We start from the raw sequence: 19,767 nt of genomic DNA, 5'->3' as shown, positions 1-19,767 counted from the left end.
CATTGCACAAATAAACTGGCAGTTGCTGGTAACTACTGCTCAGCAATAACTTCACATTTAATTTACTAACTCACAGGACAAAATAACCAGCAACGACCTCTCTGCTGAGGGTATGTTGCCCAGTTATTAACTGTCCAGGTATTGCTGCTACTATTTATTTGGAGAAACTATGTGAGATCAGAGGCGTCTGAAGCAGAGGTGTTATATGGGCTGATCCATATACGTACAGTTGGCAGGAGAACTAACGAGCCAGTACAGAACCTGCCTGTGGCTGCCTTTCTGATCTTAAACATGTTAAGTCTCCCACAAACTAAGATGGATATAAACTGTTTTTTCTTGCTGATTTTGCACAATCAAGCTCTGTTGAAAGTAACTTTTGGAACTGGTGTGCTCAGTGCATTGGTCGATGTGTCTTTCTCACACATGAAAATCTTTATATCTCCAGATCATGTAAAGTTATAAACGTCCTTTAAGAAAAACCTCCCTGATGCACAGACGGCAGAAAGCATTGATCAGTAGCTCTGCAGGAGAGTCATCTACTGCAAAAGGGGATGAAGCCAAAGGTCTTCAGGGCTGGAAAATGGCACTGATACATGCCTTGCCACAGTAGGCGACATAGCACATTGAAACCTTTTTTCTTTTCTTTTTTTGGCTTGGTTTAAGGCTGATCAGAAAAGCCTCAAAGGGGACGGGATTGAATAGATCCAAACTGTATCTTGACATAATATCAATGGCTGAATGCTATGTATCTATTTGAAGTCAAACCAAGTCATTACCATTTTGCTACTTCTTGTTAGTCTCCATGCAGCAAACAAAGCTCAAAGCTGTTGGGATGCTTTCCTTTGACACCAGCATCTTTGGAAAAACTTGTTGCTAATCTCTCTGAGCAGGGAAGAACCCATATCTTTGCCTTCATGTGTGACAGAAGACAGGTATGTAAGGGGAAGCAGCATCCCTAGCATCACAGCTGATCTAGATGGAAGGCTGGGAAAAGGCACGATTTTGGACAGAAAGACCCTTGTGGTCATTGCTAGAAGTACAGCAATTGTACTTGCTTTTGTACAGGAGGAGTAATGAAGAAGTCTAGGGAAGCAAACCTATACTGCATTTTCCTGTTCTCCCCATAAAGTCCTAGTGCCACTCTTGAGTGACTGGATGTGGTGAGTGAACCCAGGGTGTGCCCTGGTGCAGAAATCTCACCGTAAACCTCAGACTCCAAGTGTTGGCATGACAAAGTTGCTCATCTGCCAGGAAATGATTTGCTGATATTTCCTGCCCCCTCCCCAGCTCCTTCCTCTGCTGACAAATGAGTCTCCATTTTTATTAAAAAGCCTCAGAGTCCTACTGTTTTAACCTTTGCATTTCCTGCAGATTTCCTGAGCACCAGGATTTTAATGGTGCCTGCTTTCCCACTTACAGTTCAAGTGCCTGCTTTGGGTATCTTGAGAGGCTAGAGAGAAAGGTTTCAGTGACTCAGTCTGTAGCAAGTTAGGGTTTCATTAGGGAAACAGAGTTCATCCACGTGGCCCTCCCAGGAGTCTGATTGTAATCTGAAATCCCTGCTGAGGTGTTAGGAATGGCAGGAGTTAGAAAAACCATCTTCCCAAAAGCCCAGTTGTGGAAGAGTGACTTCAGTTTGGAGTGTAGCATGAGCAGCTCAGGCTGGTGTTCCAGGAACATGTACTGGATTCAGGTGTCTGTTCAGATTTCCCGGTTTATTTCTTCAAATAGCCCCTAGCTTGTTCAGGAAAATGAGTCTCCATCAAAGCCATTTTTCTTTAGTCAATTTTTTTCCCAACCTTGCAGTGCTGAAGGAAGCTGCAGTAGTGTGAGAAGTGTGAGACCCATATTCTTCATAAAAGAAGCTGATCCCAGAAGTCTGGGAGTTGTGGGAGGAGGGACAGTGTTCATTATGACTACAAGGAGGGAGGCTTGCACAAGGGCCTCATAAACTGCAGACGCAGGGGCTCTGTACACGCATATTCTATCCCTTTTCCATTTTGAGTTGCCGCTAGAAAGTATTAAACCTATCAAAATACGTTACTCACTAGTTTGCCTTATTTCTCTACGGGAGAATACTGAGTTTGCCTGGTACTAAGCGTGACATAAAAGAAGCTGGTGAAGCCCTTTGCCTTGTGAGTAACTATTTCTTATCCAAAGAGATACCTTCCTTAGGATGATTAGTGGCTTTTAACAGCAGTCCACGGTTCACTCTAGCTCAGCTGACTTTGAGATGTCTAATCAATAGGTAATAAATGGAGATCGCAAAAGCTTATCCGAGAACCGCAAATTTTGTTTTACATTATCATCTGTCACTTTTGCCTATTATACCTGAAATGTGTGAAAAGGCTGTGTTTGATGTGGCGATGTTTCCTCTTGCATCTGCAGGTATCTAGGCAAAGAGGGCTGGGCCCCAGCTTCGTACCTGAAGAAAGCTAAAGATGATCTTCCATCTAGGAAAAAAAACTTAACTGGGCCAGTGGAAATCATAGGAAACATCATGGAGATCAGTAACCTGCTGAACAAGAAATCATCCACTGACAAGGAAACTCAAGCAGAAAACGAGACTGCAGAAACCCATATCAGCAAGAAAGAAATCAGTTTGCCCATCCTGTGCAACGACTCTAATGGCAATGCCATGATGACCCCAGACAAGCAGGCTTCCAAACTGGCCCAGGGATCCCCAGCCATAGCAAGGATAGCACCACAAAGAGCTCAAATAAGTAAGGCAGTAAAGTAGTCTGGGTTTCCACTGACTTGCAATCAGTTCTGGTTTTCTACCTTTCAGGGCTGGCGTTGCCTGTCAGCTGAGGTCCCATGTGTCCTGATCTTATAGCTGAGTCCACACAGGCAGGTCTTTGCATTCATTGTCTGTAGATCTGCATGGACTCTGGAACTTGGCCCTTCATTAGTAGCGATAAAATATAACTTCACTTTATACAAGGGCTGCCTGGTTCTTCTTTGTCTTACCCAGTATGTGTTTCCTTTTTTCTTTTTCCCATAGAAGATTTTTTGCTTTGGAACACTCTAAAATGTGCCCTCCATCTCCAGTAATGCAGGCAGTGTGTTAAAGTCAAGGAGACCACCTATGTCTTCTTTTGCATTTGTTCTGCTGTTTTCCTGGGGGCAAGTCGCTATAATGTTTTTACTACTTCATCTGCAAATGCAGATGCTAATGCTAGTCTGTGCAAGGAATGGCAAGATACTATGATAGAGGACAGTGTGAGTGTTATTAATTTAGCGGATTATTTTTACTGCTGGGGGGAAAACCAAGTATTAGGCCAATTCTTTGCTGGCCAGTCTCCAGTGGAGCTGGTCAGTTCCAGCAGAAAATACAATCCACTACTTTCTGGCAGTGATTTCCTCTTAAATTTGCTGGCTTAGCTGAGATGAATAGCTAAGTTACCTTGGTATTTCTAATATACCCTCATAGTTTCCTATCTTGTTTCATAGAGATGGCTTAAATATTGCAAATAGTGACTTCTAATACTTTCAAACTGTGTAACAGCAGAGAGCTGCTGAAAAATGTGTTTAGCAGTACTTATAAAGTTAAATAAACTCTCCTTTTTCCCTTTCCTGCTCAGGTTCTCCAAATCTAAGAACAAGGCCACCCCCACGAAGAGAATCCAGTCTGGTTTGTATTGGTTTATGATATACATTAGCAGTGGGGTAGGTGTGTGGGTGCTTTATGAGACTTTCTACAAGTACAATGTGGGGGGGAGTATCCGAGAGCTCCTTTATTTGCATGCCTGTTCATTTTATTGTTGAAGTATTGAGCAGATGTCTGGACATCCTAATGTTAATCAGGGATTTCATTTTTTCAAAATGTTGCCCCAAATAAGCAGGTATTGAGCGGAAGGGAGAACAGCCTAAAGCTGCTGTGTTCTATGCGTGAGCATTAAAACCCATTTGACTGTCTCAGAAGGTTTAAAGTTCCTCTAGATGTCTTTAGCCCAGCCTGCACCTTTCAACATTCTCTTGTCTTCAACAACTGGGAATGTCTCCCTTCTTTCCATTGCTACCATCTTTGAGGTGGCTAAGCTTCACTCCCATGTGTGTTTAAAGTGGCTTGGGATCTTGTGGAAGGATTTGTACTACAGGAATGAGATGTCCTATGATTGTTTATCCTCAAAGCTAGAATTCTGGAAGTTTGGATCACTTTGAGATTAGGACTGTCATCTTCAGATAGGAACTACTCAGTAGTTTATTTGCACAAAAGTCATGCTCAGAACCTCTTTATAACAAGGCAATACATAGTGTTTAATCTTTGCTGTACCCTTCATGAGCAGTATGTGACTTAATGATTTTTCTTTGTCACCTGAAGTGCCTCTTAACAAACTAGACAAATAGCGTATTAGTGTTTTCTTCCTATTTCTCTTTGCATTATTTTCAATTAGACTTTGTTTTGGCAAGACTACTATGCTTAATCCCATGCTAAAAATAACAATGATAACATATGTGAAACCCTGAACATGTCTGCTGTTTCCAATTATCTTCATTTAATCCAAACCATCCTATTATCTGAAGGCATTTTATTATGCTGCACTTCTGCTGTATTTCAGCATTTATAGTGCAGAAACATCCAATTATAACATTGTTAGACACAGTTCCTAAGGTGCAGTGATACGTTCTCTGTGAAATGCTACATGCTGTGCGTGATGAAACACGGTTTGTTAGTTACAACAAGGATATCTTAGAAATGGAGGAGCATGTGAGTAAAGCGCGGTATGCCATTTGCCTTCCTCCCATTAACAGCTTAGGATCATTCTGTGTCTTTGGCTGTCCTGTGTCTGTCTGTGGCAGGTCTGACCTGTGTTCCAAGAGATCCTGAAGTACCGCAGTTCTTGCATTAGAACCGTAAGCAGTGAAGTGCAGAAGCTGTGAGGCTTCACCGTCATCTAGTCATTCTGTAGATGAGCAACGTGCTAATCTGAAAAGCTTTCAATATTGAAATTCTTGAAAGGATTCTGGCCCCATTTATCTCCTTAAAAATAATTGTAACAAACTAAAATGTGACAGCTTAATGTAAAGGCACTTTGCTTTTAAAGGAGTCTGGTATGCTGCCAGAATGACTGTAAGGAGCAGTATCCTGCTTCTCATGGAGACTGCCGTTTAAAAGGAAGTTGTGTTGGGCCTGAGCAGAGGTTCTGAGTCTCAGATACAGGGAGGAACTGGAATCTTTTGATCCTGTAGTAAAGTTCTTCCTTTCTCCTGTAGCTGAGCAAAGCTCTTCATAGGGGTCTATGATATTATCTTTGTTTCTTGCTGCAACAGATGCCCATTAGCTCATATCACTGACAATTTCAGATGGTTTGAAAATCCAGCTGCAGATTAAGACCAATAATTCATTAGGAGCACATGCTAAGGTAGCATATTTGATGATGGGCAGAATCTACTGCAGGCCTGTTGCAATGCAATTCTCTGCAGTTGTGGCAAGCCATCTTTCTGGACAAAATCTCGGAGTAAATGGGCTGTTGTTACTGTGACTGGAATGGCAGCTCACACTTTATGACCCATCAGTAAAATGTTTTACTGTTCAGGTAAAGATTATCACAGTTTTAATAGCTGGTGAAGGCAGGATGAACAGTGCATATTTTGAAGGGCTTCTCTCTTGTGGCCCATGTCAGCCCATCAGCTTCTACTCTGGAGACCTGGGAAGTTATCATTAGGAAGGAACACAAGAAGAAGGAAGAGTTTTAGTGAATAAAGGCAAATATTTTTTCATACTGCTGTTCAGCCCACTGTTTCTTTGATTTAATTGAACAAAGCTTCCTATTTGCTGTAGGGTTTTCAGTTGCCCAAACCACCAGAGCCACCCTCTGTGGAAGTGGAATACTACACCATTGCAGAGTTCCAGTCGTGTATCTCTGATGGCATAAGCTTTCGTGGAGGACAAAAAGCAGAGGTGAGCCTTAGCAGTGCAGCTGGGAAAATTGTAATATTATTTGGCTGTTGCAGGGGACTGGATTGAAAGGGTAGGAGTGGAAAGCAATTGCTTGAGATTTTTGTCTAAGTAACATGTTCCTTGTCATCGCCTAGGTTATAGAAAAGAATTCTGGTGGCTGGTGGTACGTGCAGATTGGAGAGAAGGAAGGGTGGGCTCCAGCATCTTACATTGACAAGAGGAAGAAGCCAAATTTAAACAGAAGAACCAGTACTTTAACCCGCCCAAAAGTTCCTCCCCCAGCACCTCCCAGTAAACCAAAAGACTCTGAAGAAGGAACAACTCCTGGAACGGTTTCTTCAGGAGATACCCAGGACTCTCCCCACAAGCTGAAATATGAAGAGCCTGAGTATGATGTGCCTGCCTTTGGCTTTGACTCGGAGTGCGACGTGAGTGAAGGTCATAATGAAGAGGGCACTCCTGAAAAACGACTGTTTCAGCCCCTCAAACCCTCTCCTGTGTCATCACTTCAGAAAGCAAAGTTCAAAGTAGGAGAGTCTTCAGAAGAAGTTGCTCGTGAAGAAGAGACCATCTATGAGAACGAGGGATTCAGGCGTTACGTGGAAGATGCTTTATCCAATAAGGAATCTAGTGGAGACTCTGATTCTCAGAAAAGCTCCTCTCTTTCCTTGATCCGAAGGAATTCTCCATGTTCCAGCTCTCCTAAATCATCCCTTGTGAAGCTCAAGATGGACAAAACCATCCAGCCCGATCTTGGAAAATGTCACTATTCCAGGAGTGAGGAGACAAAACCGAGGTCAGCTTCAGATGTTGGCTTACGTAGCATGCCAAGAACAGGCATGAAGAAGGAGCCTGGGCAGAGTCCTTCCATTAGAGCAAAGCCAATTGTTAGGCCCAAACCCTTCCTGAACAAGGCAGACTCTCAGAGCCAAGAAAAGATGGATATCAGCACTTTAAGGCGTCAGCTGAGGCCAACTGGGCAACTCAGAGGTGGACTTAAAGGTTCAAGAAGTGAAGAGTCCGAGAGCCCCCCCGGCACAGCTTCTGAGAACCAAGATGATCCTGTTAGGAGGAGCTCGGCTGATCTCATTACAGCTCCTTCCCATGGCATTTTCTGCTCTAGCCATCCAGCCAAAACTGAGCAAGAAAATGACTCCAGATGTTTCTATGTGACCACTGACTCTTACCAAAAGGTACAGGATTCTGAAATTTGCTTCCCAGCAGGAGCGGAAGTGGAAGTGCTGGAAAAGCAAGCCAGTGGGTGGTGGTACCTGAAATATGGAGACATGGAAGGCTGGGCTCCTTCCCATTATTTGGCTCTCCCTGATAACCAGAGAGAAACCACATTAGCAGAAGCTGATGCCTCATTTGCCAGGAACAGGAAAAATGAAAACAAGTCAAACAGTTTAGAGAAGATAGAGAAGAGGGTCCAGGCTTTAAACACCATCAACCAGAGCAAACGTGCAACACCACCCATCCCAAGCAAACCTCCTGGTGGTTTTTCGAAACCATCTGCGCCAGTCAAAATGAGGAATGGTGTGAGGCAACTTGCTGTCCGGCCGCAGTCAGTGTTTGTGTCTCCACCACCAAAGGATAACAACCTGTCATGCTCCTTGCGCAGAAATGAGTCTTTAACAACTACAGATCATCTTAGGACCGTCCGTCGGAATTCCTCCTTCAGCAACGCATGGTCGCAGCCTGGTGAAGCGAAGGGAAAGCAGCCTGAGCGGTCGGGTACAGAGGGCTCTGAGACCACCTCCAACCTCCCTACCCAGAGGAATGGGATTCCTGTGTCCACAGTCAGGCCAAAGCCCATTGAGAAATCGCAGTTCATCCACAACAATCTCAAGGACATCTATGTTTCCATTGCAGACTATGAAGGGGATGAGGAGACTGCAGGGTTTCAGGAAGGTGTGTGCATGGAGGTCCTTGAAAGGAACCCAAATGGCTGGTGGTACTGCCAGATCATGAATGGCGTGAAGCCATTCAAAGGCTGGGTGCCCTCAAATTACTTGGAGAAAAAGAACTAATATTGCAATATCTTTAACCTCCCTAATTTATACTGTTCCTGCTGTGTACATGTGGAAAAAAACCTCTTTGCTACACAAAAAGACATTTCCCTGTGCTCCAGTTTGTACAAAGGGATAAAAGGAGTCTATGCTGAGGACAAATTGCCGTGTTCTGGAGAGGTTTGTGGGGTTAATATGTCATAAGCAACTGAGGAAGATGCAGCATAGTCAAATGCCTTTTTGTGAAGTTGTTTAATAATCTTGTATGTGTAACAGGGTATGACATCCCATCTTTCCCATTATTGATAGGAAACCAAATGTGTGCCTTTTGTGAGAGAAATACACATGCATCTACTTGGGGAGTTTTGTGCCAAACTGTTTTACAATATCTTGGCTCCCTTTCTCCTCATTCTTGTCTGTACGTGGAATACCCAAGAGTTTTGAATGTGTTTCCACAACTTACAGTGAGAAGCAAATGGAAGCTTCTGAAACACAGAGGGACTCTAATCCTTTGGAGACTTTTAAGGGTTGTGGGGTTTTTTTGTTTTTTTTTTTTACTGTTCTCAACAGTTGGTAGGTCCAGAGTTGGAGCCTTTTCATTGTGGAGAGATTTGGTCTCCAACTTCAGCTGTGTTTTGTTGTTACTGCTAACTCACCAGAAAAGGCAATCAGGTGGTGTTGGTTGGGGGCTTTTTGTTTCTTTTCGTTCTGTCTTGTTCTTTGAGTTGGGATTTCAGGTGTTCTAGGGCAGCAATGCCTACTGGTGCTTGTAAAAACAAACCTACAAACCCCATGTTTAAGCATGTCAGTTACTTCGTAGACTCCATATTTAGCTCTGTGTCTGACTCCTGCCAGGTCATCCTGGTTGATTCTCTTCCTGGAGTTGGGTTTCTCAAAACTTGTCATAATATCAAAATGTACAAAAGTCCCTTAAGACACTAAAGACAAAGTTGTCAAATGTGTTACTTCTGTTTTTGCGATCTGGTCCTAATTCAAGTGTGCTGACTGCTGGCAAGGTCCACCAAGGTATTAGAAATAACCGTAACCTTCTGCAAAATCAGTGTTTACAGTGGGGAAGGGAGGGGGGGGGGAAGCCATCAAACTTAGTCTGCACATCCTTAATTTGTATATTTTGGGGAAATTGTTTTTCTGTGTTTTGTTTTTGTCTTTTCTGTGCATTCTGGGTTTACTTTAATATTTTTTTTTTGTCTTGTTTTACCAGAAGAGACTTAAAACTGAAGCAGGAGCCAAATATGTGTTTCTGTTCCCACTTGAATCCAAAAAGTACATTTGTACTGGAAAGCGTGCCTGGGCTTCTCAGGTTCAGAGATTTAATATCAAAGCAATTAGGCCTACAATGCATCTAACCAGGAAGCTGCCTCTTCTAGTTCCTTTCTATTTGCCTCTCTTAACTTGTGCTTTGAAACATGTCACATGGTGTGGGTAGTGTGGGAAATGAAAGAGGCATCCTTTGGAAAAGGCTAGGAATATGGCGTTATTTGTGAGGTAGCCAACTCTTGCACTGTAATCATCATTGGCTAAATCCCTGCACTACTTGAGGAAGTCATGCCTTCTTTTTTTTTTTTTTTTTTTTGTAATGGCCTTGTTTATCACTCAAGATGAATATCTAGTTCCTTTAAATAATAGGCAGCATTGTAAATCTGTTTTAAGGGGGAGGGAGCAGACCATTTCACTACTGGTTTATACAAAATGATACATGCCCTTTTATCCACAGTTTCATACCAATTTGGCTAGGGAGGTAAAGGTTATAAAGACTTTAAAACAGCTGGGATCAAGGGGGTGAGTAAAATAGCACAACAATATCATGCATTACTGGGGATGTTTCTCTGCCAAAAAAATTTACACAATTTATACGTTGTTCTTGTCTTCTTTGGTTTTCCTTTTTTGTGGTTTGGGGTTTTTCTTAATTTCCGGTAACACTGAGAGAGTTGCCTACAGCTGATGTGACTGATGTCCTTTTGGTAGCTGAAAAAACATCCAGGTGCCACAACTGGCTACGAACAGTGCTGTGGTTCAAGCAGCTCTCTGCATCCAGATGGGGAGCAAGGCTGTTTGGTTGGGATCCCTTTAAATTGTGGTGGCAAGAGAAGGAGGTGTATCTGCACAACAGCTTGTATCGCAGTGTGCAGGGTCCTCTTCATACCTTAACATCTTAACCACGTAATATATATGTATATATCCAGTTTGCCCCATCTTACTGGATGTGTATCTGAGGCATTGTGGCCCTGTCTCATACTTCTCACCATTGTTAGTTGTACTAATATGGTAGCAGCCATAAAAGCTGCTGGAGCTGTTGTGAGGTTATAATAGAAGTATTATATTCTTCTGCTGGACAGTATTAAATAGAGCAATACATAGAGTTATCTGCTAGATTGCAGTACTAATAGTAGTGACTTAGTGACTCGTATTAATGTTGTTATGATTTATTTTAACAATAATGATGCGGAAGTGGTTCATTATTTTGAATTAATGCACTTTAACAATAAAGAAACCAAAATGGAAGCCAATGCAAAGAACCAAGTGCATTATTTAAAGGTGCAGTATATAATTATCATTTTCTTGAAGCACATATTTATTAAAAATTAACTTATTATTTAAAATATTCTAAAGTTTTGTTTAAAGACATTCCCACTAGGTCATCTCTTTGGGGGGATGTAAAAGCACAGCTCCCAGATCTTCTGCATTGAGCCACTGAATTCTCTGAGTGTGGTGTGGTGTGACGTGAGCCCCTACCCAGGGAGAGGAAAGCAGCACGCAGGTGAGAGAGCCTGGACTACTATGAGTATTCACACTTGCATCCAGCAAAGCCGAGCCCAGAGCACCTCTGAGCTGCAGGAGTCCTTGCAGGGTTTGGGGTGGCAAAGTCCGTTTTTGGCAGGCGGTTGCAGTGCCTGGCTGCCGTGTGCCTTGCCTGAGTCTGGTCCCTGGTGGGTGTGGGCTCGCCATGAGGCTCAGATTAGCATGAGGGCTTCAGGATCTGCCTGTAAAACGCGGGCCAGCTCTGTAACAGACGCCAGCCTGTCCCGCAGCTCCCTTTCCACCTTGCTGGCTTCTTCTCCAGCTCTGGCTTTTGCAGGGAGGTGGTTTGCTGAGCTCCAAGTGGTGCAGGGGATGACGCAGAGCGACGGTGCCTGCAGTACTGCCAGGGTTTTCTCAAGCAGCAGCTCAGTGTCCCATGGATCAATTGCTCCTTTTCCCATCTCAAAGGCTTCATGGCCCCCTGAGGAAAGGCCAGAGCCTGTAGGTGGGCTGCAAGATGTAGATGGGCCTCTGCCCCCACCTGCACCAGGAAAAAGGATGGGGTGCAAATGACCTACTTGGTGCTAGAAATGAATGTGGGCCACCGCCCAGCATGCCAGGCTTCCCACCTTGTGGGAAAGCTTTGGTTTGGGCTTCCCTTTATTTGGTGGCTATTTTGACTGCTCGTGTTTAAAGGGCACTTTTAAAGCAAATACCTCCCAATGCAGTTTTTCCCCCTCCGATCTTACCATTGTCATAGCGTCTCTCACTGATCTCTTTTTGTTTATTATTTTTTTTTATTTTTATTTTTTCAACTGAGAGATATCAGGAAAAGAGATTTTTTTTTTTTTTTTTTTGCCCATCAGCAAGCAGCTAGTTTTTTTGGTCAGCTCCACTGATAGCCGAAATAGCAAGCCCTTTCAAGCCTTTTCCACTGTTAGCTGTGAAACGGAGTGAAAGGTCTTAAGCTAAATCAGAAAAGCAGGGCAGGAAAACCTGGCAGGGTGCCTCAGAGGACAGTGTAGTGCTAGAAGTGTTTTTAGCTCTTTTCTGAAATGTTCATGTCACCTTAAGCTTTATCTACTAAATTTGTCAGAACTGACACTGGATCAAGAGCAATATTTAAACGTAACGTACACCTCAGTGAACACTCAATGCAGAAATCAATAGTACTGTTTAAATTTCTCTTTTTCTGGTTTATTGTTGAACCAGATGGTGAAGAGGAAGAGCTCTGCAGGGCTTGGGCAAAGCCCTTTGCAGCTGAAGGGGGCCCTCCTCCGGGGGGAGAGGGGGCTGCCTTGCTCTCCCCCGCTGTCAGTGCTTTCCAAAAACTCTTGAATTTGGACCAGCAGAAAATCCAAACTCCAATGCCAGAGAACAAAATTTAAGAATGTGAAAATTGTGTCTTGCTGTATACTGCAACTTTAATAATAATGAGCACTTCTGAGTTCGTTATTGAGGTTTATATAATGCCTGAAAAGTTTAATTGCTGGTTTCCCTTGTCTCCCCTTTCAAAACACTTCCTTACAACGGCAAGAGTAACACGGTTTTGTTAGCAACCCTTCCCCGTGGGAGGCAATTCCTGTTAATTGTTTTAGCTCTCACACCTTGCAGTGGGTGCATGTACCAGTCCTTTGCAAGCCAAACTTTTCAAGATGAAAGATACAATGGGCACGTGTTGGGATGCTTCACTGATGTGTCAACAAGAAGTTTTTAAATCAATGTGTACAGTAATGGCAAATACACAGTAATGAAGGATTGAAATTGGGTCACGGTTAGACTCTTAAAAAATAGAATTTCACGTCTGCACAGTTATAACTAAAAAACGGATTTGGCCCTTAAGCATACGTACCCCAAAGACTCCTTCCGTTATGATGCTATAAAGTTTGACGAAGGCATTATATAATTGTTTTCATCACTTTCAGATCTTAATGAATCATATTTTATTGTAATATATATTCATTGCTTTCCTCAGTTAAAAAGAAAGTTACTGCTTTTATCTTATATGAAAAACAAGGGAATTTGATAAAGCATTCATTATTTTCATATTACTAGTATTAACAGAATAGAACTAGTACTATTTAATTTTAGATCTTCATAGCTAGCTTGTTAATAACTCATATTTTCCTGTGTTGTATCCTACTATTTTTTCTATTTTTCCCAAATACTCTGCATTCTTGAGAAAAAACAAATCCAATGAGTGGATAAGTGCAATATTCATAGAATAAACAGGCCCCTCATCCAGGACTTGGAGTGGAACGTGCAGTGTGAAATGTTTGCAATTCTCTATTCGTGCACTCTTAGGGGAAGGGGAAATGCAGGGGAGGGGGTGGCTAGTTGAAAGCAGGACCCTTGGGCAGGTAGGGACTGATAGCTGGGGTGGTTTGGGGTGGTAATGGCTGCTTTTCATAAAACAGCATTACCTGCTACTGAAAGCATAAGGATTATGCAGCATGTTGCTAGGATTATGTATAGAATGTGCATTAACATCCTTGTCGATACAGGACTTCTGAGCTATGCTTGAAACACCCTGTATGTCATCCATGCATGATACTGTCTTCTGGTATGTCTGCTGGTTACGTCCTCTGTTACGCTTCAGAATCAATGATCACTTCAGAAGGGAAAAATAATTCTTCTGGTGCAGTCCCAAGTTTTGATACTGCATCATTACTTGTATTTATTGCAGGAACTATGGGAGTATTTTTACAAGTCTTTATTTCTTTTCTTTCCTTATTGTTAACCTAAGAAAAAACATTCCCGTTTTGTCTGGGTTAGTTCTCACCTGCAGAATTTCACAGCTGGTTTGGGTATTGTTTTCATGTTTCTTGGCTTGCAAAGGCGATCTCTCAGGTCCAAAGTAAAGCTGGGCAGAAACTTAGCTCTTCAAAAGAGGTTTTGCTTTAAATTCTATTTGAATGGAAGAACTTCCACCTGTCCAAAATAATGTGACTTTCCAGGTAGCAGCAAAATCTACTACCTTTGAAAAACTGGACTGTTTTTGTAAGATGCAAGAGAAATGTGAAAGCCAGAGCATTTGATTCTCTGAGCTCTGGGAAGTACATCTCCTGTGGCCCTAGTTCTTGTCCCTGGAGAGGGGGTGTACCTCAGCTTTCTGCTTAATTTTTGTCCTGCTGTTCTTAGGTTTGTCAGGAAGCCTTAGTATTACCAGAGACCTTTGCATTCAAACAGGAAAATGGAATTCTGCAGCTGTGTAGAGATGGTATCAATTACATGATTTTGGAAAACCTCTAATACTTTGCAAACTAATCTGGGTTTGAGGAGTCAGCTTAATTCTTTCACGTGCTCTTGTCTAAATTGGCAAGAGGTCCATGAGCATCAGTAGAGTGACACTGACAGAAGACTTGCAGTGGAGCAAAGCACCTTGCGGGTGCTTAGCATGGACTGTTCTCAGCAAAAGCAAGCACTGTGCACCGTTCCTACACCTCCAAAGGGTGCACAGGACTGCTGAGCCTTGGTGCTGCCATGCCGTGATCCACTTTCCTGCAGGTTATGCAGCTTTTTAAAACCAACTGGAGCTTTGCTGCTATTTGCTGGTGGCTTCCCATCACTGGCAGCTCCTTCTCTGGCAACTTCAGATGCTATTTAGCCACATAGCAAAGTGCTGTGTATAAATGCAGCGTTTGATAGCTGCCAACAGTACCAATACGATGGTCTGAGAGCAAATGTTTGTGTAAGTTATTTTATTTTCATTTGCTTTTAGTTACTTGGTAGAAGCAGGGACCACCAATGTGGCGATGCACGGGGAATGTGTCTACACACTTGAACTGTTTGATGGCCTCTGCTAGCTCTGCCCCTGTGCTTGTATTTCTTTCTCTCCCTCTGTGCTGCTCAGTAGTCATGTCTGTCGTGTGTGTCTGTAATTTACAAATAAAGTACTGTATGTAGGGCTGGATCCAGAAGCCCCCACAGTCAGTTGACTTTGGGTTCAGATACAGGTTGCCGTTGCTGCTTTTCCTCCTCTGTCTTAGACCCAACTTGGAGCAAAGCACAGATGTCTGTAAAAAGTCACCCATAACTCTACTTAGGGGTGTCAGTTTTGTGGGGTGTGCATGTATTGCCAAGGGTGGAATGAGGGGATCTTTTTTTTTCTTGGGTGCCCTCACATCAGGGCTATGGCTCTGCAGCAGTTGCTGGAGTGACAGCTGCGCTGCACCGCATGCAGACCTGACTGGCGTAGGCAGAACAAATTAGTTGCTCCCGTTTTATAATGTCAGGGCTGGGCTGGTCCCATCAACAATGTTCTTCATTTGTTCTTGCATCAAGGTAGCATTGATTCTAGTTGGAGTGCAATTTTTTTTGTTTTGTGTTTGTTTTTTTTTAATAAATAAATTTGGTTTAAAGCTTCACACTGGCGTTTTACAGACCTGTTCTTGTCAGCATAAGCCACTACTGTCCTGAGTTGAGACTCCTGTTTGTTACTGAATTAAAATAACAGGAATTATGTTGATAATTTGGAAATAAATGAGAGGTAACTATATTGGCAGGGGAGAGATAGATAAAATATGAGGAAAAAGATGTTTCTAATAAGGCCATAAATTATTTGGTCTGACACTGCAGGTGCTTTCTCTATGTAGACGATTTTAATATGTCACTGCTCTGTGTTACGATATTTCATTATTGAGAAAAGATGAGGTTTTTTACTCTGTGATATATTGTGACAATCTGTATCCTGAAGCCAATGATCCACCAAAGGACAACCACGGGTTACATGTTTGTTGTAACTGAGGTGGTTTGTGTATCTGGGGGTTTGCATACACTGAGGTTCAGCTGATAGGACAGGCAAGAGTGACCGTTCCAGCTCTGCCTGCCTTGGCCCCCTGTGAAACAGCCCTGTGCTAGTGGCACCTCTAGTGAAATGCTGGGTTTGGTGATCTCTCCCTGATGCTCAGGGTTATTTGGTTATGATGGTACCTGTCTTGGTCGCTGCTTGGTGGAGGAGAAAAACAGAGGGGAGGGAGGGAAAATCACTTGGCACCGTAGGAGAATTTTAAAAATACAACATTTAATTTTAAAATAAATATTTCAGGCTTCTCAAGATATTCCCCTTCAAAGCTGTGTTAGTGACTCTGAATTTTATGTCTGAAATTTAAATAACATGGCAACTTTATCTGTGCAAACAGTTCTTTTGTGGTTTGAGAGCTTATTCTTGAACTGCTTTTGGGTCACCAGGGAAGTAGAAATAAACAAAATCCCATCATCACCCTTGGGCTTTAGGCTGGGGGGGGGGGGGGGAGGAGTGGCATCAAATTCTGTTCTGACTCTGGGTCCCCCCAAGCGCCCAGATGAGGTTTGTTTCCATTCCCTAGAAGCAGGACAGAAGAGAATAGTGCAGTCATTGGAACTTTAGCCTGTAACAATTAGCAAACTGGAACAAATAAAAAAGGAATTAAAAAGAAACCTTTGAAAAAATGAAATATTTCAGTGAATAGCTGACTTAACTATTTCCTGTCCTGGATTTTCATGGGGTGAGGTGAGTTATAATTGTTTCCAGTCTCTAGGAGGATTTTTTCTGCAGCATGCTGAATAGGCTTGCTGAAAAAACTTGATCATTACTCATTATGAGTTCAAACCAGGAGTATTGCAAAAGCAAAGTGTGTGTAGCATTACAGTGACTTTTTTTGTACTGAGGGTCCAAAAGGAGCACTGTGGGGTCAATAGTGTACAGAGTAGGTGTGTTTCTGCTGCCTGGCTAACTTCACATTACATCAGTGCCATTTCTTTATTGCAGATTTAATTGCAGACAGCAGTGCTCATTACTCTGCTTGCAGTGTTTGCATGAGCGTCCTCAGTTAAGACTCAATATCAAGTTTCGTGTCAGGAGAAGTCTTGCCAGCAGTTTGCTTAGGCTGAGGTTCAGATGCGGATAACTCAAGGTGGGTGTTGAAAGCAGCTCAACTGGACGTGTACATCTGGAGCTGTTAATTAGCCCAAATTGTCTCTGGAAATGGTGGGTAGTCAATTATGGGGAGCCTAAACCTGCTGTTGAATGAAGGCTGAAAGCTGTTTGAGCAGTTGTACTCCCCTCTGTTAGCAGATCAATTGCATGTGTCTGGACTGGAAAGTCCTATGGGATTTGTTGTCCCAAATTTGCAAAAAAATTTTTTTGATCTAGGCCTGGTCTAAGTGAGGTTTTGCAGTGGGTTTCCTGGGTGGTTGATGTTCTTAACGCGACCTTGAATATTAGATGCTGTTGTCATTTCTGTGTTGGTGTAGCGCTCCATTTTTTAGTGGTCAGGTGGTGGGAATGTACCTGGTGGGAGCTTGGGAGAGTATGTCGGTGACCAGAGATAGAGAAATGTGTGGCTGGTCTTAGTGTGTGTGGCTAAGTTGGTGACACTTTTTTGTCTTTTTTTGTTTGTTTTTAACGTGGGAACCATTCTGTCTGTTCTGCTTGGGAGACGGTCTAGAAGTTGGTGTGGTTTATGTTGCAGTATATATGAGGAGGAGTAACTGAGAGATTTTTTTTTTAAGAGAGTTTGTGGGCAGGAGTCCATTCAGTTTGTTTTGGGTTGCAAGTTAAGCCAAGAGAGGAAGAAAATTAGTCTGGGGAAACCCTTTTTTTTGTGGTAACAGCTTTTGACCATATTTTCTTGTGGCCTCTGATCAAGCTCCACTGAAGGTAGTGGAGTGAATATTGTTCATCATGCAGATGTTGGAACCAAGTATTGATTCTTTCAGAGCTGACAGGTATTTTGACATTCATGGCATCACTCCTTAATGTACCTATAGCAAATGTGAGCTAAAGACAGAGTAACTGCAGCCTCATGCATTGCCCAGTTTTTGTTTAATGAACTCAAGATGGTGACCAGTTGGATAAAACTGTTCGTTCAGTGAACAGCTCCTGCAAGGGTCCAGATGTGCTTGCGTCTCTGAGATGCTTTCCTAGAAAAGGAAATCACATGCATGATAGAAAATTTTGCATTTCTGAGTTATTCCAGTAAAACTGAAACCCAGAAAAATTACTAAATGACTTTTTTTGCGGTTTGGTGGTGGGTTGTTGGGGTTATTTTGCACTTAACAGTACCTTTTGCCATTGATGGCAAGAGTTATTGTTAATGTGGGCTCAGATGCCCCAATCTATCTGAACTGGCACAAAACAGAAGACCTTTTTATGACTGGTGCCTGAGTAGTCTGCATGTAAACGTGGTAGATTTGATGCAGATTAGAGTACTTCTCTCTGGGCCAACACAAAAAGATGCATTATCAGTGGGGAAAACGTAGCTCTCCTTTTTGCCAAGTGACCCTGTAGAGATGTTCCTCAAGCTTTAGCACAGATCAGCTGAGGACCTGTGGTTTTTTAGCTGATACATGCAGTACCGTGGGCCTGGTTCTGTGACTGGGACAATAAAGTGCATCTCTGTCCCGGTGAGAATTATTGAAATTATCATAGTTCAGTGTTGTCATTTGCTCTGGATATGACAGCGGTGAGCGAAAACTTCCCCCTAGCCCAGACTTGCAGACTTTACTTCAGTGCCCAGTCCAGAACTGGTTTCAGAGGTGTCTCCATGGTGATGTCATTGTAGGCCAAGTGCAGTAAATGGTGGGGTTAAATATCACCAGATTGTCCACGTGCCGTGCCCAAGTGCTTGCTCAGAAGAGAACTGCGAAACAACATAAAGCAATGGAGGTTTGGAGTTTTTCCCTACAGCAGCACTTACTGAAGCAGTGAAGTAAAAACAAAAGTTTGTTTGAGGGATTTGAATCACATCTGTGCCTGTAAAGGTGAAAACTCTGCATGGTTGTCTCAACAGGGAATGAGAAACACAGATTGTCTTGGGCAGTTGTGCATGTGAAGATGCAGAGCAAAAACTTCAGGTCACTGTGCCTAAAAGTAGATCCTGGCATTTCTCTTTAAGCATTTATTAGAGCAGGTGTTATCCTGGAATTGAATAGCATTTAATAATGGTTAATTAAGACTGTTCAAAAACTCCTGGAGGAAAAGAAAAGACAAATTGTGTTCTGGACGCTTGGAGAGGAGGGAGTTGAAATAAATGTAAAATATTGCCAGGTGCTTTATGAACTTAATTTTTCTCCTAGGATTGTCATAGATCCTTGTCACTGTATCCTGGCCCACACTAGTGCTATGGCACAGTAATTGGGCAGTGACACCTCTCTGCAAAAATCCATAGCCATGTGTCTGTGATGGGCATGTGTGTATTGTAAAAGATGAGCCTAAAAAGGGCCTGGAGTAAACTATGCTTGATAAGCGAGGTCCTGATTTGCCTGTTCCAGATATGCCAAATAACTTGCATTTAGGCAACTTCAGCTCCTTCCAGGCAGCTGCCATCACACACCGTTAGCATGCAGGTGCTGCCGTCCGCCAGGTTTTGGAGACTGGTAAATGCTAGTGGAAAGGGAAATTCAGGATGCACACTGTCACTGCCCTTCCTGTTCTTCAACTGTGCCCGAAGTCAGAGCTGTGCCAGGCCAAAGCAGGATCAGACCCTTGGCACAGTGTTTGCTGTGTCCCACAGGGCTGAGCTCAGCTCTGCCAAGTGTTTTGAGTGATGTTCACTGGTGCTGCGCACTGCGGTGACGCTCCCCCCTCCGTGTGTGCAGGGCCTGGGGAGGCTGTGAGGGACTGCCGGAGTCTGAGGGCTCTTTTCTCAGAGTAATTGCAGGTTCTTGCAATGTGAACCTCTAATGTTTTCGAAGACTCAGGCAGAAAGGATTTGTTCAACAGACAGTACCTGTCATCTCCCAGTTCACTGACTGCTTGAACCAAAGGTGGTGCTAAATCTGGTCTCTGTAATATTTATGTTTTGTTGGACTTTTTTTTTTTTTTTCAGTGTTTGATGAAACAGATGCAGTGTCCTTCCTACATGAGAAATTTAGTCCCGGCTTGGGACATGGCAAAACTCACTGGACCTTCAGGGTCCAGAATTGTTGCTTGTTAACATTTGAGCAGGCTTGCAGTGTTCTGGGGGGAGGTGGGAAAAGGGTACTCTATCTTCAAATGCTTGCAGACTGTAAGAATTGATTTGTGATTTTTTTTGTTTGTTTGTTGGTATTTTGTTTACATTGCCTCTTATGCCCTAAGGAAAAATAAATTTTTGACCTTTTTAATTATGA

General features: G+C 42.9%; 1 protein-coding gene across 4 annotated transcripts in view; it reads left to right on the top strand.

Moving 5' to 3' along the window:
* The window catches only part of SH3PXD2A (SH3 and PX domains 2A), a 272,067-nt gene extending 252,300 nt beyond the window's left edge, over positions 1-19,767 (top strand). For all 4 annotated transcript variants that reach the window (XM_080402560.1, XM_080402563.1, XM_080402561.1 and 1 more), the window contains 4 exons: positions 2,389-2,723; positions 3,585-3,634; positions 5,786-5,905; positions 6,040-19,767. In XM_080402560.1, coding sequence (XP_080258686.1) covers positions 2,389-2,723; positions 3,585-3,634; positions 5,786-5,905; positions 6,040-7,935 — 2,401 coding nt within the window. In that variant the 3' untranslated portion in view covers positions 7,936-19,767. The remainder of the gene's footprint in view (positions 1-2,388; positions 2,724-3,584; positions 3,635-5,785; positions 5,906-6,039) is intronic.

This window comes from Falco punctatus (genome assembly GCF_963210335.1).
Source record: "Falco punctatus genome assembly, chromosome: 9".
NCBI classification, from domain to species: domain Eukaryota; kingdom Metazoa; phylum Chordata; class Aves; order Falconiformes; family Falconidae; genus Falco; species Falco punctatus.
This window is presented reverse-complemented; position numbering and strand designations above follow the sequence as displayed.